General features: G+C 54.2%; 2 protein-coding genes across 3 annotated transcripts in view; both read right to left on the bottom strand.

Annotated features, from left to right (window-relative positions):
- Positions 1–1424: 1424 nt before the first annotated feature.
- Positions 1425–15834, bottom strand: PLA2G4F (phospholipase A2 group IVF). Its single transcript, XM_006201684.4, has 20 exons — positions 15671–15834; positions 14503–14575; positions 13782–13918; positions 13571–13696; positions 13190–13230; positions 12876–12918; positions 12336–12402; positions 9391–9560; positions 9160–9273; positions 8922–8959; positions 8596–8731; positions 6799–6935; positions 6348–6570; positions 5380–5494; positions 5026–5163; positions 4816–4923; positions 3600–3794; positions 3144–3310; positions 2437–2623; positions 1425–2176 (listed from the first exon to the last, which is right to left on the bottom strand). The coding sequence occupies exons 1-20, from the start codon at positions 15779–15781 to the stop codon at positions 1956–1958; spliced, it is 2547 nt and encodes an 848-aa protein (XP_006201746.3). The 5' UTR covers positions 15782–15834; the 3' UTR covers positions 1425–1955.
- A 2352-nt stretch (positions 15835–18186) lies between these two features.
- Positions 18187–23178, bottom strand: part of VPS39 (VPS39 subunit of HOPS complex) — a 38866-nt gene continuing 33874 nt past the window's right edge. For both annotated transcript variants that reach the window (XM_072962614.1, XM_072962615.1), the window contains 6 exons: positions 22915–23017; positions 22647–22692; positions 21503–21652; positions 21213–21347; positions 20894–20985; positions 18187–20075 (listed from right to left, as the gene is read on the bottom strand). In XM_072962614.1, coding sequence (XP_072818715.1) covers positions 20000–20075; positions 20894–20985; positions 21213–21347; positions 21503–21652; positions 22647–22692; positions 22915–23017 — 602 coding nt within the window. In that variant the 3' untranslated portion in view covers positions 18187–19999. The remainder of the gene's footprint in view (positions 20076–20893; positions 20986–21212; positions 21348–21502; positions 21653–22646; positions 22693–22914; positions 23018–23178) is intronic.

Genomic DNA, 23178 nt, shown 5'->3' with positions numbered 1-23178 from the left:
GAAGGCACATCCCATAAGGAGAAGCAACAAAAGAAATCATTTCCTACCCCAAGGACACAAAAAAAGGCAATAAAATCTGAGTAAATGTAAGTTTCAACCAAGAATTCTACCCTCATCCAGACTATTATTCATAAGTGACGGCAAGAAAAAGACAATTCCAGACACAGAAGGACTCAGAACATTTACATCCCACAGATCCTCTACTATAGAACTGTTTAATTTTGCACTCTAATAGCAACAACAAAAAGAGCCCCCGAAAGAAGACAGGAGGTCAAAAGATAAAGGCCATAAAAGACTTACAAAACCAGCTAATCAGCCAGCCCATCTCAAGAGCAACTGTCCCTGATGAGGAGGCAGGAGAGGACCAAGCTGCTCACGCTCGGGGCTGGCCGAAAGCACCGGCCCTTTTGAGGCCCAGCTCCCTCAGCTCTCCTGGCCCATGTCCACCTGGAGGCTGGGGGTCCCAGGCCAAGCTGGGGGCACAGGCTGGGATCTAGATACCTTCCTCCCACGAGGAGCCAGACCGAGAGTCTTCTTCCCACAGTCAGGACGGTGAGACTTCGTCACATTGGTGTCCCCAGTTAGAAGACGAACTGTGACTTTGGGCCTGGAGACCATGCGTGTGTGTGTGTGTGTGTGTGTGTGTGTGTGTGAGAGAGAGAGAGAGAGAGAGAGGGAGGGAGGGAGGTGGGGCAGGGTGTGGAGAGGGAGGGAGAGAGCCAGGGGCTGCAGCCAAAGAGCACTCCTGGGGGAGGGGGAAGCAGGAGCAAGTGTCCACTGAAGAGGCCCAGGCAGCTCAGCACTGGGTGGGGCGGGGTGAGCAGAAGGAGGCTGCAGAGGCCCACGGCCAGAGGGACGGGGCCTGAAGACCCCCGCACCAAGCCTAGCCAGAGTGGATTTCCTCTCCACAGACCTGAAATCTGCTCATGCTGGAGAGGCTCCAGATATTTGGATGGTTCCTGGTGGGTCAGAAGAAATGATAAACAGGGAGAGAGAGAGAGAGAGAGAGAGATTGCCCAGATCATTGGATACGTCTGTGAAAGAGGCAGGAACCCAGGAGCTCCCAGCCAGGCTCCCTCTACCACTGCCCATCCCCGGCCAGCTGACAGGTGCTTGTGGGCCCACCCTGACCGGGAACACGCACACACATGCAGGCTCCCATTCACTCCGCACCCTCTAGACACACCCATTGTGCTTCTGGGAATGGTGAGACTATTTGTACAAGGTGGCAGCTGTACTCCTGACCAGAGAATGTGGCTCAAGTTTAAAGAGTGAAGATGAGTAACTACCACAATCCCAGCCAGCACGGGATATTGTCCTGCAGCCTTCAGGAGGCTGAGCAGAGACGGGTGGTGGGGGCGGGCAGGGGAGGCCAGAGGCAAAGGGGAGTTAGCAGGCAGGACGATGGAGTTAGTAACCCAGACTGGCAATCCACGTGATCCCCCTTTATTCCCGACAGCCCAGCCTGCATCCAGGAGCTGGGGAGGGGAGGGGTGGTCAGGGCTGGGGCCATCTGCAGGAAGTGGGGGTTGGGTGGATGCATCTAGGCTTCTCGTCTCAGTTTAAGGACAGTAACCTGCACCTCAGCTCTCACAGCACCCATTCTCTGAGTGGGCCCCTGAGGTCCCTCTGTGTTTGGGGTGGGCCCTGAGGCTAGACTGTTCCCTCCACACACTCCAATGTCCAATGAGCCCTGCTCACTTCTGTCCCACACCCTCAAGAGCCCCTGGGGAGACATACCACCCCACCTCCTCCCAGAAACACGTGTGAGAAGCCTCCTGCCCCAAGTCCAGCCTCTACCCTGTAGATTTCCAGGGCCAGGGGGATCTCGAGGCAGGTGCCAACAGTATGCGAAGCAGAAACCCCACAGGATCCACCACTCCTCCCTCCACCAAGCCCTGGTCTGGAGCCCATGGCCCCTCCTTTCTGTCACAGTCCTCCAACTTCAGCCTGGGTCAGCCTCCAGCCCTGTCCACCCCCTGCCGCCGGTCTAGAGCCAGCCGGAGGGCCTGCCTCACAGTCTCCACATTGTTCAGAACATTGTATCGACTCAGGGCCACCAGCCGCTCGAACTCCTGGGGCTCATAGGTGAAGTTCATCATGCCATAGGGGGTGTCTGGCCCGTTGATGACAAAGTTCCCACAGGCCTTCTCCTCAGCTGTTTGTCGCTCCACACCTGTGGGGAGAAGTGGAGGGGGCCAGGGTAGGGCACTCTGGCTAGGAGCTGCGAGCCAAGAAGCCCACCTTCCCAAGGACATCTGGCTGGTTCCACGGGTTCTGCTTGGGCCCACATCTCAGCTGTCTCGCCCACCAGGAGGAGCCGGGCCAGTGCCAATGCTGAGCCCAGGGAGCAGTAGCCAGCCAGGAGGCACACTTCGGTAAACTGTCCAGGGGACCCAGCACAAAACAGCGCCCCATCACCACCCCAGGGCTCACCTGGGGCCAGGTGTGTGCGGAAAGTCTGGTTGACCAGCGGGAAGTGCAGCACGATGGGTGAGCGCGGGTCCTCGGCCTCAGCAAACAGGTAGCACTCGCGGGGTTCCTTCAAGTCCTCAGGGAGCACCTCAATCCTGGGGAAGGAGATGCCGCGGTCCAAGCAGTATTTCTCTGTCATCTGCAAGACCTGAGCAGGGACCAGACCTTTGAGCTTCTGACCCTGCCTGACCCCGCCTGGACTCATGCAGGCCCAGGCTTCACTGCCAGCTCTGCCTCCCCCCAGCTGAGCAACTTCAGTCAACACGAACAGGGCCAACAGGTGGGTGGTGGAACCTCCTCATCACCCCACAAGGTTTGAGGGAGCTGCTGGTAGAGACTCCATGAGGGGACCCTGATGATTCTGTTGTTACTATAGTGACGAAGGGACAGCAGCCCTAGACCCAGACCCAGACAGGAGCAAGGAATTCTATCAGGAACCGCGGGGCCCAGAACAGGAGTGAGACTCCTGGGGACTCTCTTTGGTGTCTCTCCTGACTCTCACTCTCTCCCGTAAGCTCAGCAATCCTCCTCCTTCAGCTGCGGAGACCAGCACTGCTAACAATGTCCACAAGGCACCTCGCCTGCAGATTAGAACCCAGGCTCTCCTGGAAGGGCGACCCCCAACCGCGCAGCCGGCCGCCTCAGCAAAGGCCCTCTCCGCACCTTACCTCAAAGGGGGCGTCCAGGGAGCAGTCGAAGGACAGAACGAGGTCCACAGCTCTCTGTGGCAGCAGGCTCAGTGGGAACGGAGAGTTGATGGCAAAGCCTGCATCCACCAGGTACAGGTAGTCCCTCATGGGAGTGAGCTGGTTGGGCAAGGCGTCCAGGTGCGTGTCTGCACAGAGAAATGCTTGCTGTTTGCAACAACCCTCTTCTCCTCGCGCTGGAAATGCCTCTCCCAGTAGAGCTCTCTCCTCCTCCCTTTCTCTCTGACAGCCACCGGGTCTCCCACCCTAGCGCCCCCACCACCTGGCCCTGCCTTCCAGCACAGCCATCACAGCCCTTCTCCAGCCAGCCCCTGGGCAGCAGGACCCCTCCCACCCCCCATGTCAAAGGGCAGCACTGACACAAGTGAGTCAGAGGCACAGACAGCAGGGGAGACCTCCCCCCAGAGCGGCAGACACCTTTCCAGGCCACGAACTCCCTGCCAGCCACATAGTCCTTGTGCATGCAGAGGCCCCGGGTAAAGTTCAAGTTCTTGGCGGAGGTAAAGCGGGAGGTGAATATGTCCAGCACAGCCTGGGAGAAGGGCCCCAGGGGGGTGAAGAGCCTTGTTCGCAGCCGCGCAGGATCGTGTAGCTGGAGATTCTGGCAGTCGTCTAGGTGAGGGTGGGACAGTGAACCACAGCGAGAAGTGGTGCCCTCCTTTGTCCAGCAGCCCATGTGGCTCAGAGGAGCCCTCTCCGGCTCCCCCTACCCCTGCCCTGACATCTCTCCTCCTCCTCCATCCCACATCCCTGGCCTCTGACCACTGCTTCCCAGAATTCTTTTCAAATGACATTTTCTTTCATGTTCCCCACATTTTGAAAGTTACCTATGGCATTGCCTGTGCCAAACAGTATCCCCTGCCCTTGAAGTTGCATATACAACTTCCAACCAGAATTTCACCCATTAAACACCTGCTGAGAAGTTACTATGCACTGTGCCAGGCACAAGGGATACAGAGGTGAGGAGGGCCCGGCCCAGGCCCACTGGGCTCACAGCCTACTTAGAGGAGAGTCACATACAGAGATAATAAATGGTAACAGTGCCCTGAGGTGAGGACAACACGGGATGTGTGTGCGGTTCTATGGGACCTTGGTGGTCAGACCCTTGACTGGCCTGGAGGGTTGGACCAGAACACAGATGTCCCCTGACAGAATGATGTCTGTGCTGAATGAACTTCAAGAATTCAGCAAAAGTTACCCAGGGAAAAAAGGTGGGAAAGGTACTCTACAGAGCGGGGAGCCCATGGGCCACTTAAGGAGCAGGCTGAAGGGGAGCACTAAGGTGGGCGGACACAGTATCCACCAGACACCCACTGGCCCTAGTCTGAGTTGACTTAATTGGAGCCCAAGTAGAGAATTAAAGGTGGATGCACTTATCACAGAGCACTTACAACTCCCACTAGGTCTTCTGACCTGCACCCTCCATCATCAAACCCTCCAACCACAGGGCCTCTCTGCAGATCTCTGGGCATCCAGAGACCCTAAGCTAGAACTCATTTTCTCAAGACTTCTCTGAACCCAACGGGACATCCAAGTCCTTCATCGTCCCCTCCTTCCTCCATGCCTCTGCCAGGACCTTATTGCTGGAAAGAGGTGTTGGGGAAGGGGAAGGGAGCAGGGTCTCTGACCTCACCTGTGATGTTTATGCTGCCTCTGCGCCAGTTGAGGAAGCCAAAGCCCCAGCCAGCGGTCTTCAGGAAGATCTCATCTAGGCTGGCGGCAAAGGCGCTGCCCCACATACCTAGGGAGAAAGGCAAGGCCCCTAGCCCTCACACCTCCTCCACCCCATATCAGGGCCTGGCCCGGCCCCTGCCCTGTCCCCAGCCCTCCAGCCTAGACTCACCCTGCAGGTAGCAGATCCGGGGCTCTGGCCAGTGCTGCAGCAGTTGCCCCATGAAGAACTCTGAGCCAAAGAGCTCAGTGGGAACGTAAGCACCATACTTGGGGAAGCCGACTTCATAGGGGGTGAACTCGCACCACTCTGGGGGCCCAAAGTGAAGGGAATGTCACCAGGGGCTTCCCACCAGGACCTCGTGTTTGCCCCCAGCCCTCGGGCTTGAGCAGGAGTCTGCCTGGACAAGAGCAGGAGGCAGCAAGCACCCTGTGCTCCAAGGTTCCCACTTGACAGCCCTGGCCTCCTACACCCTCCCACCAACCATCGCCTCCACCTCCTTCCTAGGTCCCCACACCCAGGCACCTGCAAAGTCTTCCCCACTGATGTTGGTGTGGACATTGATGCTGGCGTAGATGGGATAAGGGTTCTGGCCCTGGCTGATCGCCTCCTGCTGGTCAGACAGCTTGGCAGGATTTTCCTGGTCAGGAAAGAAGGGAGGCCATTTGGCCTTTTGGGAGGTCCAGCACCTGTGGGGTGTGGCCTGCCCATGAGATTTTGTTGCTAAGGCCAGCACTCTAGACACACCTGGCTAAGGGACAGGCTTTAGGCTGCAGCAGAGGTGAAGCCACTGTGGGGTTTGTGCAATTTCAGACACACTGGGAACACCCCGCTTCCCTCCCTTTCAAGAAAGCATATCAGAACCCAAGGGGTCAGAGTGACATTTTTAAAGGAATAACCGAAAAGCCAGTCTACTTTCTTAAAAAAATTAATCACTAGAAAACATGTCTTCTTTTCTTAGAAATGAGAAATCATAGCCACACACCAGTGGGCCAGGCCCCACAGGCTCCCAGGGCTGAGAACCTCACTCAGCTCTGAATCTCCCAGCTAATGCTGGGCCTGCAGTTCCAGTAGAAACCACCAGGTGGCGTGAATCGTGCCCACTTGGCCAATGCGCGGGAGTGGCCTTCTGCCTTAACTACAGGTTAGAAGCATTTGGGACACTTTCAAAACATACCTGTACTAGAGCTTAACCCCTGACCAACCAAAATCAGTAACTCGAAGTAAGGCCCAGGCACGGGTGTTTTTGGAAATTCTAATACGCAGACAGACCTGAGAGCTGAAGACCGGCCTCTCCCTCCCCAGGGGTTAGGAGCCAGGGAAGATGAAGCATCAGCCCATCCAGAGATCTCACCCATTCCCCTCAGAGAGCTCAGACCTGACGGACAGCTTTGCGCATCTCAGACCTTAGCCTTTTGGCTAAAGCAGGACTAAGTGCTGGTGGGGAAGGGTGAAAAGGAGCCATGTTTATCTACTACCTGCTCTTCTCTTACCTCCTGGTACAAGAAATATTCAATGAGAAGGCCCCAGAGGTCGATGAGCGAAACGCTTTGCCCACTGCTTTCCCGGATTCCCAGTTCCTGGGCATAATACTGTAGGCGCTCCGTGGACATTGCCCCCATCTTACTGCTGCAGACCCGAGCCTTGGCACGTTCAGTGGGGCCCTGCAAGGGCACCTGGGACCAGGCTGGGTCCTTATAGAGTGTGGAGATGCACCTGGGCCCAGACAGAATTAGGGACAGGGGAGCCCGGCAAGGGGAGAGAGGGATGAAGGTGTCTGTGGGTGCCCTCTCCTCCCCCATCACTTGAACCCACTGGCCCGCACCACCCACTCAGGAGGCCCTGGGGATTCAGCCCCATCCTGCCCCTCCCCACCTGATCACCAGGTCACACCTCTGACCCTTCAGGGCTCTCTTTTATTCTGCCCTGCCCCACCTCACTTACCAGGTGGACCCAGAGACACCGCTCAGATAGGTCACAGTGTCCAGGAGGCCAAGCTCCTGTAGTCCTGCCAGGCTGCCATACAGGGAAGACATGGCTCTGGTTCCACCTCCTGAACCCAGCACAGCCACCACAGGCACCTGGGCACAATAATCATGATGACAACATCTATCGCCACTGTCATTTGTATATTACTACTTATCACTTCAGACATGGATCTAAGAGCCTTCCATGTATTATCTCATTGAATCCTCAAAGCAACCCATTGACATCCCCATTTCACAGATAAGGAAACTGAGGAACAGGAAGGTTAGATAATGTGCCCACCATCATGCAGTTAGTAAGTGATTGACTATCAAACTGAGGCAGGATGGCCTCAGAGATGGCTCTTAACCGTGATACCAGGAAATTATGTGCCTGGGAGGCATACTAGATTTACCCAAAACAGTTAAAGCAGAGTTTCTCAACCTTGGCATTACTGGTATTTTGGACCAGATAACTCCTTGTTGTGAGGAACTATCCTGTGTTCCATAGGATGATTAGCAGCATCCCTGGTCTTCACTCAGAAGATGCCAGTAGCATCCCTCTCCCCTCCCCCAGTTGTGACAATGTCTCTAGATATTGACACATGTTCTGTAGGTGGATAGGAGGATAAAATTGCCTCCAGCTGAGAACCACAGAACCGAAGTGACAGAAACCAGGATCGGAGGTGCTTGGTGGGACCAGACTGAAGCTTCTTGGCTGCTCAGCTTTTCCACAAAGGTTTGGCTCATTCCATGCTAGACTGTTGGTTCCTTTCCCTGTCATGCCTTTCTTCTCCTATCTTGAAAAAAATGCTCCCTGGCCACTGCCCAGCAAGGGCATTGTCCCTTAAGAGGGCTGGAGGAGACAGAATTCCTTGTAGGCAGGTCTGTGCCCTCTCTATCCTCCCCCGACAGAGTGGAGACTGGGCACAGAGCAGGCATTACCAAACCAACAGTCTAGGCTCACTCAGCTTGTCAGCGCTGGGCACAGGTTCTGTCTCATGAGTGCACTTGCAGCCAGGAGGAAGCCACCAGCTTGTTCCCGATTTCCCAGAGGTCTCTCCCTTAGCACTGCCTTTCCTCCTGCCTCCTAGCCACAGGCTCCGATGGAGCCTCCACTTCCAAATTCCTTTGTCTATTGTTATGGCCTGAATTATGTTCCCCCCACCCCAAATCCATGTGTTGAAGCCCCGATGTCACTGTATTTGGAGAAAGGCCTCTAAGGAAGTAATACAGGTTCTGAGAGGTCACAGTGGTGGGGCCTTACTCCCAGAGTCTGGTGCACTTGTAAGAAAAGGAAGACAGAGTGATTCCACCAATCCCCTGCACGTGCACAGAGGAGAGGCTGCGTAAGGACACAGCAAGAAGGTAGCAGCCTCAAAAAAAAAAAAAAAAAAAAGAAGGTAGCAGCCTCCACGTCAGGAAGAGAAGCCTCCTCAGAAACCAATCCTGATGGTACCTTGATCTTGAACTTCCAGACTCCAGGTGAGAAAATAAACATCTGTTGTTTAAGCCAACCAGTCTGCGGTGTTCTGCTACGGCAGCCTGAGCAGACGAATACAACTTCCCTGGCCAGGGCTGTTCTCACTACATACGGGGTCCTGACTCTCCCGACTGTGCCCATCAGCTCAGGCGAACAGGCCTGCCCCCTTCCTCCTCTGGTCCCCACGCTTCCTCAAGGCTTCCTGTCACCTCCCAGTCACAGAGTGCTCTCAAGGGAAGGGGTGGAATTTGGTCCCAGTGACTAGAGTCTGGCTCCTCCGTTCCATTTCCATACCTGGGTGCTGTCGGGAGCCTGGCTCAATCCCAGCACCTGCTGTAGGGCCCTGGACACGATCTGCTTCCTCTTGTCCAGAAACTCCTGTTCCCCATCACAGAGGTCAAAGCCAAGACGCAGGTCAAGGTCCCCAGAGCTGCCGCAGGCGGGGTGGGGGTTGGGTACTGGGTGACTATTCAGTAGAGGAGAGCCTCTGGCCAAACCCATTTTTCAGAGGAGTAGACCCACAATCTGAAAGACCCACCCTTAGAAAGATCCCATGGGAACCAGACCGCCCCAACCCCCAGCTGAGCCTAGCAGACAGAAGAGCCCCCACACTTCCTCACCTCATGTCTGCCTTCACATTCACAGCCACCTCCTCGCCCTGGAAGAGACCACCGCCCCATCCCCGAGCGCACTGAGTGGGATTCTTGCACCTGCAGCCCAGGTTGCTCAGGTAACTCTGGCCCAGATGTGGACGCCATGACTGAGCTCCAGGCTGGGCTGACTGTGACCCCCTCGCGAGCCCCTTCCCCCAGACACAGAGCAGGCAGGGGTCCCTTAGGTGCCCAGACAGAGCCTTACCTCGCCCAGGGCCACCAAGCGCTGCTGTTCCCGGCCTAGGGCCAGAGAGGACAGCAGGATGTGCCCCTCGCCCAGCTGGCTGGGCTGGGCCTCCAGCCCAGCACTCGAGCCACTCTGCAGAGAAGAAAACACAAGTGGAGGAAAAGGAGCCTTGGCGGTAGCCCTGGAGCGAGCGCTCCTCCAGGCTGGACTGATTCTGTCCTCTGCCCCTTTCTGGGCTCTGCCACTCACCTGCAGGACCATGAGCTTCTCTCTCAGCTCCACATCCAGCCTGGAGCTGAGCACTGGGTTCACGTGGAAGGTAAATGTTGCTGGGAGGCCTGAATCCACGGGAGGCCGCAGGGGCAAGAGCTGTGGCTTTTCATAGGCCCCAGGCACCGCCAGCCGAATCTGCCTGGAGCCTGGGAGCAGAGGGCCCAGGTGAGAGCCAGCGGGGGGTTGGGGGGTGCGGTGCGTGGCTTCTGACAGTAACACCCCAGGCAGCAATTCCCTTTTCCTTCCCCTTGGAAATGCCAGCTCATCACCCTGCTCACTCTGTGGCACTGTGTCCTACAGCAAAGGTTTCATGAAGGACACTTGGGGTCCCATAATCTGCCCGGGTAGAATGGGGAGCCTGGGGGAGTGGGGACACACAGTGGCTAGGAAAGGGCCCTGCCCAGGGCATATTGGGTTGATGATTTTGAGATTATTATATTAAGTACATAAAATAGAATTCTAGAATTATCATATTATAATGATCATATATTATTACATTAATTACCAGTTTTCAACTGGTGGTTCCCTCCTCTTGCCCCATTCAAGCCCCATGCTCATTGCCTTGGGGGAGGTTGTGGCCAGAGAGAAAGCAGAGGCTGCATGTTGTTCTGGCCTTTGTTTCCAAAGCGTGAGACCTTGGGAAACATAGAGGGTCTGCAGAGGAGGTAAAAGAAGTGGGTTTATGGTGCGGAGAGGATAGATAGGTGTCTTGGAGAAGCAGGGGAGGGCCAGCCCTGACTAGGTGAGTCCAGGCTGTAGGGAGGCAGAGTGAGGCCTGTGGGCCCAGGAGCAGGAAGGCCTCCCTGTTTTTAACAGCTTTCTGGGGAGCAGGCAAGACCCCAGAAAGTGCCACACGTGACACCCAGGCAGAGGGGATCCCAGATGGACCCACAAAAGAGCCCCAGACCCCAAAAGCCTCAGGAACAGAGGTCCAAATGGAATCTCTCTCCCTGCACGTCCTCCCTGGCACTAGATGAGATGGGGGCCTTGACATGACCTGGGGTGGGAGGGAATGAGAGAAAATAAGGAAAGTGATACTTCTTTCAGACCACAGTTTATGGACTGGTATGTGCTGTTCACAGTCAGAAATAACAGAATCTGTGGTGGGGAGAGCAAACGGGCCCCAGGTGTTGCAGACCTGGGTCTGGTCCACGCTGTGGACTGAGAATGCCGCCTGCCACATCAGTCAACAAAGGATGCTGTGGCCATCAAGCCATCAGCCACGACAACTGCCCCTGAGGGGACTCAGGATGGGAAAAAACAGGATGCTGGCCCTAGACGGCTCAGGTGCATTTCAAAGGAATGATTTCAATGAGCCCAGACTCTTGCATCTTCCTATACAGAGAAAAGCACTCAATTCATTAATTTGATGTCTGGTTTTCGTTAATAAGAGTAATCTTTTGATGTTCTGACCACCTGGTTTTTGTTGCAAAACTCCTATATATCCTAGCTCCTCCCCTCCCTCTTTGGAGCAGTCCCTCAGGGCGATCTGAGAGACGTACCTTCCCGGGCTAGAAATCCTCAGAAAGTCCTCGGAATAAAATACGATTCACAACTTTTAGATTGTGCTCTACCACTTACTGGCTGTGTGACCTTAAGCAAGTTTCTTTTTTGAGCCTCAGTCTCGTAAATTAAAAGAGGATAATGGTGGCACATACTTTATGAGGTTGTCATGAGGATTAGAAAACAAAACACTGTAAAATGCATACCACAGCGCCTGACTCATATGAGTGCATGGTGCTACCTGGGCAGAACTCAGCCCATAGGCTCAGACTCTCCATGTCAGAGGGGACCTTAGCTGTTACACAGCCTCTGATCCCCTCCCACATGTGGACCCCCGCCTGTGCGGCTGCCCTCTGTGGCTGAGTGCGATGGCCTCTGTTCTTCACTTCTGGAATTCTTACTCTTTGCCAGGTGACCTCGGTTCCTCCCACTAAAGAGGCCGGCTATGTTCCTTGCCCTCCAGCTTAGGGTCAGCCTTGTGATGTTTTGGCTAGCCAAATGTTAGTGAGTGGTCACAGTGTGACCAAAGGCTTGAAAAGAACTTGCTCATTTGGGCTTGCTCTCTCGCGCCTCTTCTGATGCCTTAAGAACATGCCCAGGCTAGTCCGCTGGTCACAGGAGGTACATGGGGGACACAGGGAGCAGAGCCAGGTCCCCCCACCAAGCCCAGCCTAGACTGGCCAAGCCCCAGCTGACCACCAGATGTGTCTGCCACTGAGATTTTGTGGGTGCTATTGTTCAGCAGAGGTTGGACTGATACAGCCTCTGTGTGGGGCCAACTAGGGTCCTTCGAAGTCCAACAGTCCCCATTCCTGGGCTCTCAGATGTCTGCCTGTGATCCCTCAACAGATAAAGTAAGTTCTTTGCTGGGCGTGTTTCCCCTAACAAAGCAATAGCCCTAGGTAATGCCTAATCTCACAATAGCTCAGGCTTCTTTCAGCCCACCTTGTCAGAGTCATAAATCACCCGTTCACAGACCCACAACTTCTTACCTTACCGACCACAGATCAGAGAATTGTGTGCGTGCACAGCACCCGACCCATGTGTTCATCAACCCCTTACCCATAAAAGACCTCAACTGACCCTCAGGGCTCAAACAGGCACCTCTTGACTACGTGGCCCACAGCTGTCTATGGCAGTGTACCTACTAAACTTCTTTTAACCCCTCTTTTGTTTTCATCCTTCGTCTTTGGTAAATTCTTTTACCCCCTGTGACACCAGCCCGCTGTGTCCCCTGACACTCTGCCTGAATACTTCCAGGGACAGAAATTCACTACTTCCAGAGGCAATACATTTTTCCCCTGGTCAAATTTAAGCAGTGAAAAAGTAAGCACTTTCTGCCCCAGACTCATCTTCTTGCAGCAGCCCCCAACCTCCCAGGAGAGAAGGCAAGACCCAAGGCCACTGACCAGACTCACCATACTCTTGATGTGGGGCTGTCCCATGTCCCCCGAGGGTGCCCTGGATTCTCAGGCAGGGCTGAGCCTGAGGAAAGCATAGGCCTGTGGGAGCCAGTCCACCGGCCCCGAACCAGGATGGATGGAAGGAGGCGGGAGGGGGGGTATCTGGGGCAGGACTGAGCTAACAACCTTCCCAGGGCTCGTGCCTTATGAGCAGGGGTCTTCTGTTGCAGCCCCCCTCCCAGGACTCGGAGGAAATGGCCCCTGGCGGGAGAGGAGGGGGAGGTGAGGGGCCTGACAGCGGCTCCTCAGCAGTCTCAGAAGCCAGGGGCCCAAGTGAGCAGTGTGCAGCACACAGGTGGGAAGTCTAGCTTCTGAGCTGTCCCGTCAGGTGGGAGGCAGCTTCCTGCCCCTCGTCCCTGGAGAGGTCTCCCCAGCACATCTCCCCTCGGAGGAGGGACTGAGTGTCCTCCAGAGGCAAGTGGGCATGTCGGGCTCAACCATGGACTCCTTACCACACCCAGCCCTGAGCAGCCAGAGCTGGCCTTCTCTACTTACCACCAGGACCCCATTGGTGATGACCTCAGATGCGGGCACCTGGCTGCAAAGGATGAGGGGTTCCTTTGGACATGGAACACCTGAACCCCTTGAGATGCCTGTTACTAAAATAATGTAACCAAAACAGCTGGAAGAGCCTGGGGAGTATGGCAGGGCCTGGGGCTTGGGATGGGCCTCGGCCAGGCCTCAAATGGGCGTCAAAATCAGAACATCCCCTCTTAGGCCAGGCCAGCACAGGACCTGGTGACTGACAGCTGGGAGCTGTTGGGGAGTCTAAGAGTAAACAGGAGGGCATCGGCTCCACCTGGACTCACCTGTTCTTCAAAACAAATTCCACCCGCAGCTCTTGTGAATCCTGGAGGGAGGGAGCAAGGGAGCACCAATTTTCAAAGAGCTCCCACACAGCCTCAGGACCATCCCTGCCTCCCAGCCCTGCTCAGCCCCAGGGACGAGAAGGGGAGACCATTGTTGTGGCTACTCATGGGCAAAGGAGGGGGTAGTGGTATCGCCACACACACAGCGCTCAGCCCTCGAGGTCAAGTTTCACTGAAGGAAACCTCTGTGGGGTCAGTGCTGCAGGATGGAGGAGGGTCTGTCTCGGAGGCCCGGCCTGTGCTGACGAGGAGCCCCTGCCTCGGTGGCCAGGGCCTCTTTCTCAAGCTGGGCTCGTTGCCGGCACAGGTGGGAGGGCTCACCTGGCTGAGTGGAAAGGTGTGTCTGTAGGGTTGACCAGGCTGGAGGCTACTCAGGTCAAACAGCAGCAGGGAGAGCTTGTTGCTGTCCAGGACGTCCTTGTCATAGAGGGTGAGCTCCAGGACGTTCTGGGGACAGGGCAGGAGCGGGGAGCCTGAGGCCGGGCAGGAGGGCGGGCACCCTGGGGGAGCCCTCTCCCTCGCTGGCTCTCACCTTCACAGCACCATGGATCCGGTAGTTGAAGGTCTCATTCCACTCGGGGTCACTGCAGTTGGCCACCACCCTCGTCTGGGCAGGGCTGGGGGACGCCGTGGGCAGCCACAGTTGCACGTAGCAGTCAGCTTTGGACACTGTAGGTGGGATGGGGAGGGGTCCTCAGCCTCTAGCTCTTCTTGCTGACAAGGTTGCCTGGGGGAGGCTGGGGCTGGATGGGAAGGGGGGAAGGGGCTGCCAAAAGAGCAGGGTGGGCTGTGGAGTTGGGGGAGCGCCGATGTCCTCCATCTCCTCAGCCACACCTCCCATTCAACTGAACAGAGCTCCTGCAGCAGCCAGTTGAAAAGCTCATGTAGCAGCACAGACCATTGAGTGATTCCCGGAAAAGGCCTGATTCAGGAAACAAGCCCCCACCCAGTGTGAACACTGGCATGGAAACTCCTAGAGAGCAGCTGGTGACTTCTGGCAACAGCAGGCCTCGCCCGCCCAGGCTGGCACCGCTCCACTTGCCCGACTTAGGGAGGAGGCCGTGGTCTGCACGCTCCCCTCCCCTCCAGCCCCCACCTGCCCGCCCGGGGCTGTAGCCCGGGCCCCCCTCAGCAGACAGGCCTCCCTCGGTCCCACTCCAAATACACATGCCCACTTGAGGCCAGCCTCTGCTGAGCTCTGAGGAGGCCCCAGGGAAAGGAAGGGAGAAAGTGTGGAATTGGGGGTCACTCACACAGGTCTGCGCCCCGGATATTTCTGGCCATCAGCACCTTCACCTGGAGGTCATGGTATGGGTGGGTCTCCCACTGAAAGGACAGAACTCCGGGGACTCAGTTCCAGGAAGCGGCTGTGGGGCCTGACCTCCCTGCTGTGGTGCCCACCTCAGCCTTCCCCCATCCCATCACAGAGCGGCAGTCTGGCCCGGGTCGCTGGTGTCACTGTGCCAGGAACCTGGGAGGCCTTGGCGGAGCAAGTGTTCGGAGTTCAGCATGTTGGCGATGAACCTGACCTTGGAATCAGCCAGGCTGGGTTCAAACCTAAGCTCCACCGTGAACTAGCTGAATGGTCCTGGGCAGTCAATGGTCCTTGATTTCCCTGTGCTGTAGTTTCCCCATCTAGAAAGGGGGGGCTTAGGATGACAGTCTCATGGGGTCGTGGTGAGTTTTAAATGAGAAGTCGTACAAAGTGCCTGGCGTAAGTTCTTAACACATGCGGCCATTTTTACTAATTATGTTTATTATGCACCACAGACTTGCTGCTCCCCTTGGGCTACAGTCCTACCGCTATTGCTTGAGAGCAGAAGTGACAGCAGCAGTAATGTGTTTAAGGAGGTTAAGTATTAAAAGAAAACCTTGTTTCTATAAATATTTTGTAGTTTTCCCCCAATAAAGTTTGTTGGGAAAAAAAAAAAAGACCTGTGATGGGCCCCACCCACGGGCCCCCACCCAGGAGTGGGCAGCAGGTGAAGGGAAAGCACAGTCACTCAGCTGGTACTGGTCTGATGAGTTGCTAGGGAGACTGCAGCTTGGGCTCAGGAGAACAGCCAACTGCAGCCTCCTGGGAGTGCGGCCGTCTCCGCGAAGTCCCAGCCAGTGCCTTATTTCTCCCACCCTGTCAACCACCCACCCTCACTCAGCAGCCATGCTCTGGCCTTCTGGGCGAAACCCAACCACCTGCAAGTGTCACATGACCTTGCCCTCCACTTCCTAACCAAGAGTGATTATGTAAGATTATTATTACTAAATGGTCAAGCTCTCTAATTGAACCTCCACCAGGTTATCTGGAACAAATTGGTCCCGGCCCAGATCCAGACATATTCCCGGGGCTGGCCTGTCTCCACAGGGGACGCTGCTCCCATGACTCCTGCTGTCCACACCCCCAGGGAAGATCGGGTACTTTACCCGCCACTGCCTCCAATGAAGTCCCCTCTTCTCTCTCTTCCGCAGCAGCACTGAACCCAGGAGGGGCATCCCCTTGCCTGCCAGCCACCTTGGCCAGAGCGCCCAGAGCATGGCCAGGCAGCCCAGCTCCCAGGAGGAAGTCCTGCTTGTGTGCGTTCCAGAACCACCCTGCACTCCTTTGATTACATTCACTGCTGGCTCAGGTCTGACAGGTAGTGCTGGGGTGGGGAGGGTGGAGCTGGCTGCTCTGCTGGGGCTGGAGGTGGGGTTTGATGTGCTCTGGGAAGTGACTAGAGCCCCATTTTCTCAAGCAAGAGGCACTTCAGATCCTTTCCAAGAGGATGAGGAACCAACATCCTGGTTCCCAAACCCAGCCCCTGGCTATCATTGGGCTGCTTACGGAATATAGATGCCAGATGACTTGATTCAGTGGGTGTGGGTAGAACTCAGGTGTTCATTATTTCAAACAAGCCTTTCAGATATTGACCCAGATGGTCCAGAAAGTGCTGCCTAAGGGGCTAGTCTCCCCTAGCTAGCTAAACAGCCTAAACCAGCGCCTTTCAAGTCTCATCTTTGAAAGAATAGGAAACTAACAAAACGGCTTCCTTGATGCTAAAGCTGTTTGCTGATTCATTCTGACTTAAAATTTTTGCACCCTGTTTTACTTTTTTCTTTGACAAACCCCCATCTCTGCTTCAGTTGCTTAACTACTTTTGTGCTAAACAGCCCCCAACCTTTCCATCACATTCTCCACTCCCTATACATTCTTTACCCAGAATAGCTTATCCTTTAACCCAGAGCTGTATTCCAGAAAGGTGGTCACGGGCTGATAGCCTCAGAAAAATGAACAGACCCTCTGAAGTTTCTCCATGACGCCAAGCGGATTCATCAAGATTAAGAAGAATGCAGCAGCTGGAAAACACCTTGATTGCTGTCATATTTCTCTTCCATCTGGTTTTTCTATAAAACCTCAGGACACCAACCCCAAGATGGAGTCAGTCCAAGGCATTAGCCTGTTGACTCCGCTTTGCCTGGCAAAGCAATAAGGCTGTCCTTTTCTAATTCTCTCAAAATTCTGCCTCCGAGTCTCAATTTGGCCATTGGGGTACCCTCCCACAGCTCCTAAACAGAAACATGGAAATTTCTGGTTCCCTACAGTTTCATCTGGACTCCGAGGTGTTCCTAATCTCTCACGGCCTCCCTCGTTTGTTCTCCAAACACTGAGAGGCTGCTGTGTGCCAGACACTGCCCTAGGACCTGGATATAAAAGTGAGGAGGGCCCAACCATATCTTAAAGAAATTCAGACTCGTAACTCCCTGTGGCTTCTGCCAAAGCCCCCTTCCTGAACCAGCAGAAATACCTCAATGGTCCAGGAGCAGAAGTAGGGATATGGTCAGATGGTATCAATAAAGGTAGGTAAAAACCAGCCTGCCTGTCTTAAGCTACTAGAGAGAAAGTCTTCAGAGTCCCTTTTGATCATTGTAAGCCTCAGGCTGCAGACGGGGTGTGACCTCCCCTTTTCTGTGATCCACAACCATCTAGGTGGCCAAGATAGGCACTCTTTCTGGAAGAAAGGATTTCTAGGGCAGTGAGCTGTCGGGAGATACATTTCTGTTCCTCAACCAAGACCCAGTCATCTCTGCTCATCTCCTCAAGGCCCAAGGTGGAGAATGAAAAAATGACATCCAAAAATGAGGTGAATCAACTCAAAAATGAACCCTGCAGTCAAGTTCACACCAGAAACTCCCAGAACTGCTGTTGGCCAGGTCCCAAGGGGGTGGGCCTGTTTCTGCTTAATTTGGAGCGTGAGGCCAAGACCGGTGCTGGTGTCCCAGAAATGCCAGAGTCCATCCCTCTTGGGGATGTGTACGCAGAATGTCTAGGCCACAGCAGGGAGCCTGAGGGAGGGGCAGGGAGCTAGCCGAGGGCAGGGCCAGGCCTGGCGTCCAGGGCTTCTGACGGACCTGAGTGCTTTCTGGGCTGTACCACACTCTCTCCTGGAAGTCATCAGCCCCATGCCTCAAGGAAGTCATGCCCCTTCATTCCCGATGTTTTTCACTCCCAGAGAAAACTCAGGATGGCCGCAGAAGGATCAGATTGCCTTTTTGGAGCTGGCCAAAGTGGGCCAACACCTCTCCGCTTCTCAAGCACCCCTCAGTCCCACCGACTCCCCACCTGTCACGCTCCTCGTAGTCACTGTGAGCTGCAGGAAGAGGAACTAGGCCCTAGTATGTGAAGTGAAGGGGAAATAACTAGGATTAGCTTGAGTCCCAATGTGCCCATTACACTTTGAGGTGCTGGAAATATTCCACATCTGTACTGTCAACACTTCAGCCACCAGCCACAGCTGTACTGAACAGCACAGATCCAGACATAACAGCGCACGTAACAGAAGTGCCACGTGTATTTTTTTTTCCTTAGTTACTAATTGGCTTATTCAATTCTTAAATTATCCTCTTATTGTTATTTTCACCAAATTCCACAGGAAAGGGGGAAAAGAGACCCAAACAGGCTGTTTCTTACTTCATGGTGTTTATTATGGGAGCTCTTCATCAGTTCTCACTCTAGAGTGTTTACTTCCAGCCTTCTCCACGCCCTCGAGGAGGGCGGAGTCTGGGGAAGGAGACCAGAGCTCGGGAACACGGAGTCGTTTTTGTATTCCAGAAGGGAAGGAAACACACGTCTTTACTCTATTGCTTCAAACACGGGCGCCACACAGGTGGTGGGAACAGAAGATACAAATACAGCAGGCCAGGAAGGCAGGGTGCATGGGTTGGGCCAGTTTCTGCTGCACAGCGTGGGGCTGGCCTGATGATTCTGCTGCTGCTCCAGGAGGAAGCTTGGTCCAAGCTGGTGCAAACAGGGCCCAGGGCAGCACTGCTTCCGGGGGGTGGGGCACGTGGCCAGTTGACCCTTCATGGACAGCGTGCCTGGGAGCAGCCTTGTCTATACCACCAGCAAGTCGGGCTACAACATAGGCCCCAAACAGTACGGTGCTGCGGTTTAAAAAGGATCTCAGCATGTCAACAATAGGCCACTAGAAGAGTGTCAGTATTGGGCACTGTCACTCACCCTCATAACCGTTAAAAGACATTGGGGCAACAAGACAGTGAATCTGCAAAACCCCAGGGAGGGCAGGATGCAGAGTGCTCTCCCTGTGTGTCCTCAGCCTGCACTCTGGGCTGTCCCCAAGCACTTCACAAGCACGCCTGACATCACGTCATTGTCAGTTCCCAGTCTGATCATTCCTTGTGAGCAGCAGAGATCCCCTACCTACAATATCCCAGCATAATCCTCCAACTCCTACAAAACAAAGCTGGAGAACAACAGCCAGGCCAGGCTGTCAGGTAGGTGGGTGACACTGGCTGGGGAGAGAAAGATGCCCAAAGCACAAAGCATTCTGCTCATAAAGCCTTAACCAACCTGCCCTGGGTGGCTGGTGGATGAACCAGGAGCAGGAGCCCCTGCGGGCATCTGCCAAGAGGATATATACCCAGGGCTAACCCTTAGAGCTACCATCACACTTGGCCCCGAGGGACCAACAATGATGCTCTCCTAAGCTTCTAGGCAGAGAGCATACAGTCCAAAGAGGATCTATTTACATCCTTGAAAATCAATTTTCAATTAGTCCTAGAAACTGGGACTTCCTCCTGCTTCTCATTTTACCTTTTTTGAAGTATTAGTTATTTCTGGTGTCAGGAAAATGGGAGAGAAAGCCTGAGTGGTAGTGAGGGGAGAGATAAGTGAAGAAAATAAATAGAAAAGGAGACTGAAAATTAAAGAACCGCGTGAGGAGACTGGTGGGGGGACACAGGGTCTGGCGACCACGGCGACCACCAGCGTTACCTGGAGGACGGGCCATTTGGCCTTTGCAGCCAGAGGGGCTCTAGTACTGCTCTCCTCCCAGGACCCCGGCGCCCAAGCCGAGGGCGCCTGTGAAGCCCTGCACATGTCTCAACAGAGAACTCTGAATAAACAACCCCAGCGTTACAAACACTGGAGACAGTTTCCTTGTTGAGGTGATTGGAATGCAGAGGCAGGATGGTGCCCTTCCCCACCTCCTCCTGTCCAAGCAGGTACTAAATTCTTCAGAACTGCCTGCAACAGAATGGAATACAAGGTGTAACTAATCTCTTTTTCTATTAAAAATCTGGCATCACCAGAACACGAATCTGATTAATTCCGAGATGTTCCAGGGCACAAGGGAGCCAGTGGTGTCCAATCAGGGAGACGCCTGGTGGTGGCAGCAGCCCCGATTCCCAAGGCTGGGGCCCTCCCTGCTCTGGGAGAGCCGAGCTGTCCGCTGCTCAGTCCTGGGCTTGCTGGGCTCAGGTATCAGCTGGGTTGACCTCTTTGGAGCAGAAGTAGTGCACGACCACTCCGTTGGGGTATCTTGCAAATGCACTGCAAGGAAGGAAAAGGACTCAGGAGGGAGGACTGCGTCTAAGACTGCTTCTTACCGGAAAAGGCCCTCTCCCGGAAGCCAACCCAGAAGCAGCCCATTCTAACCACAAAGAACAGCCTGGCCCTCGGGTCTCTGGATTTATGGGGCCATCATCTCAAATAACTGAACAGAGGGAGAGATCCATGCCATTTGAATGGATGGGGATATTTCCCGTTGTCATCAGTGTGCAATACACAGGCAGATGGGGCAGCACCCTGGCCTGGCTCAGCAGGGCTTACTAAAAGCCCACTGCTCATGACAAGTTTTGGGCTGACTCTGACAAAGGACAGCCAGTCTTTCTAAAGAAAAGGATTCTTCCAGCCATTAGGAGAAAAAGGACAAATCACTCCTCTTTGAAAGAAAGGGGATTGAACAGAGTATATGCCTTAAAACAATGACGCTGGCTCAGGATTTTACTCAAGTCATGAGGCAGCAAGTTAAAAGACCTTCCTCCTTCAGAGGTATATTCTTACAAGATATGGACCTCCTGCCCACACACCTTTCACACACTCACTGCCTATGTCACAATGTTTAGCTGCCAGAGGGGAAGGGCTTTATGGGCAAGAAGTCAAGAGCCTAGAGCCTCATGCCATACATTTCAGGCCTTTAAATTCTCAAAGCCCACCCCCAACAGATGACCTGGACGCCCTTTGGAGGCCCAAGAACTAAAAGTGGCCAGGACAGTCAGCAGCCTGCCTTCCTCTTCGGGTAAAGGGCAGAAATCCATCCTGTGCGACCCACAGCAGAGAGGACGCTGCGCACTGTGGAGGAGGCTCACCTGTTGCCAATCTTCTTCTTACAGACCATGCACACCTTCTCCTCCGTGATGATGCACTTTACCTGCTGGTGTAAAATCCGCTCTTCCTGGACCTGGGAGAGCAGAGAGATCGGGCGAGAACAGAAAGAGGAGCTGGCACTGTCTCATCTCCCAGCCCACAGACATTCCCCTCAATGAAACAGTTGCATCTAAGTGCCCAGTTAGTTGGTCGTGGGCTAGCTTGCACTACAGCGTTAAGGAGCACAAGGCTCCACCTTCATCTACAGGTGACCTCGTACTGAAAAGTGCAAGCCCGCCCTCACGTCTGGAAGGCTCATACCCTCAGGAACTCTGCATGGAGAAGGTTCTTGAGCACTTGATTGAACCGCTTCTTTTGCGCATTCTCTTCCAAGACCTTTTCTAGAAAGATGCGTATATCATTAATCTGAGTGTTTGCTGGCAGGAGGTTGATGGCCTAGGGACGGAAGAGAGAAGGCAACAGGGTAAGGCAGGACAGGAAAGAAAGGGAGGAAATGCCTGAAGTCACAGAGGTCTGAACTCCAGTCGCTGCTCCGGTCCCCCTTCCCATTCACTGCTCCCCTCCATCCCACCTCCCTGAGCAGAGCTGACCTTGGTGGTGTCCAGTTTGCTGTGGTGCAGCTCGAGGACCTGCAGGGCGGCCTGGAGGTTGGCCTGTGGCTCCAGCAGTTCCAGCTTGATTGGCCCCAGGCAGTGCACGCTGGGGGGTGACAGGTACATCCGGAGCAGGGACAGATACACCTGTCTCATACAGGTATAAGCCACGCACGTCAGGCTGGCAGCAACCCTCCCAGAACCCCCAGCATGAAAACCTCTAAAGGCAAGAGGGCTGGTCTACAGGAACGGCTACCACAGAGCATTTAAAACTCATTTTCACCTTTCAAAAAATTTTGTTAAGGGCATAGGTATAACTCAGTGGTAGAGCACATGCTTAGCATGCATGAGGTCCTGGATTCAATCCTCAGTACCTCTATTAAAAGAAATTTTTTTTTTGGTAAAGTTAGTCAACTGAAGATGTCAAAAAATTAAGGATTGTGTTTTCTCTGAGAGAGAGAGAAAAAAGCAAACGCCATACGGTTAGCATTATACTGTTGACAAAATGCCAACACTGCAAAATGACTCAAAGAGATCCTTCTTTTCCTTTGGCCTTGAAGGCTGAGACCCTGTAAGGTTTTGGCAGGTGGGGATTAACCCAAGATGAGAAGCCACATTTCCTACTGGTACTCACACCACAGGGTTTCTCAACCCTAGCACTCAACATTTTGGGCCCGGTAATTCTTTGCTGGGGCTGTCCTGTGCGTGGTTTCACAGCAACTCCGGCCTTTGCCTCCTAGATTCCAGCAGCACTTCCACCCCCAGTCATGGCCACCAAAAACGTCTCCAGACATTGGCAAATCCATGTGCAATCTCAACAGAGCACGTACGTGCACCTTATCAGAACCATCAGATGCTCCTAGTCAATAGGCTGACCACGTCATTTATTATACAAGTCAGGACTCTTTCACAAGTAAAGAGTCAGGGGTGCTACTACGAATAATCACAATAATCCCAAGCAAACCAGGACCGTGGTCACCAGTCTCTCCCTCAACATGCACATACAAAATCAATCAGCGCATTGACCGAGGCCCTGTCTTGTCTTAGCAATTCCTACCAGTGGCTACAGCAGAGGGGGGGTCGCTATGCTAAGAGGGATAGTGGAATGCAACACGTTCCCTGGGGCGGGCTCACTACTTACATCTTTGTTGCCATCTTTGTTTCGGTCATAATGCTTGTGGCAATACCTGCAAGGGAGAAGGGGGTCAGACAAAGCCATGTCTAGAAAGAGGGCATTGATGCTGCCTGTGAGAGCAGCCCCACGACAGCAACACCGAGGGCCAGCACACAAGGTGATGCTCGCTCTCGCTGCAGAGTGGAGGGGTGGCTTTCTTGGCCTCCCATGTCTCACATCTCTCTGGGAGGCCTCTCTTAGACCCTTGGGAGGTGGGACGACAGGGTCAACGTACTCTTCAGCCATCCTGGTATCCTTCAGGATGTGGACATAGATGAAGAGAGCTTGTTCGTGTTTCCCCATGCGTCCCAGGAGGAGAGCACGCTCTTCTAAGAGGCCTGTGGGGAAAAAGGAGTTTAAGTAACCGTCACCACCACTGGGCAAGTCCAAGGACAGGGGCCAAGTGATTAGAGGAATGGATATTGGGGAGATACAAAATGGGAAAAAATATTTTTATTACTTGGGATTTTTTTCAGGAAGAAAATTACTAACATTTTTA

The sequence above is a fragment of the Vicugna pacos genome, chromosome 6 (assembly GCF_048564905.1).
Source record: "Vicugna pacos chromosome 6, VicPac4, whole genome shotgun sequence".
NCBI classification, from domain to species: domain Eukaryota; kingdom Metazoa; phylum Chordata; class Mammalia; order Artiodactyla; family Camelidae; genus Vicugna; species Vicugna pacos.
This window is presented reverse-complemented; position numbering and strand designations above follow the sequence as displayed.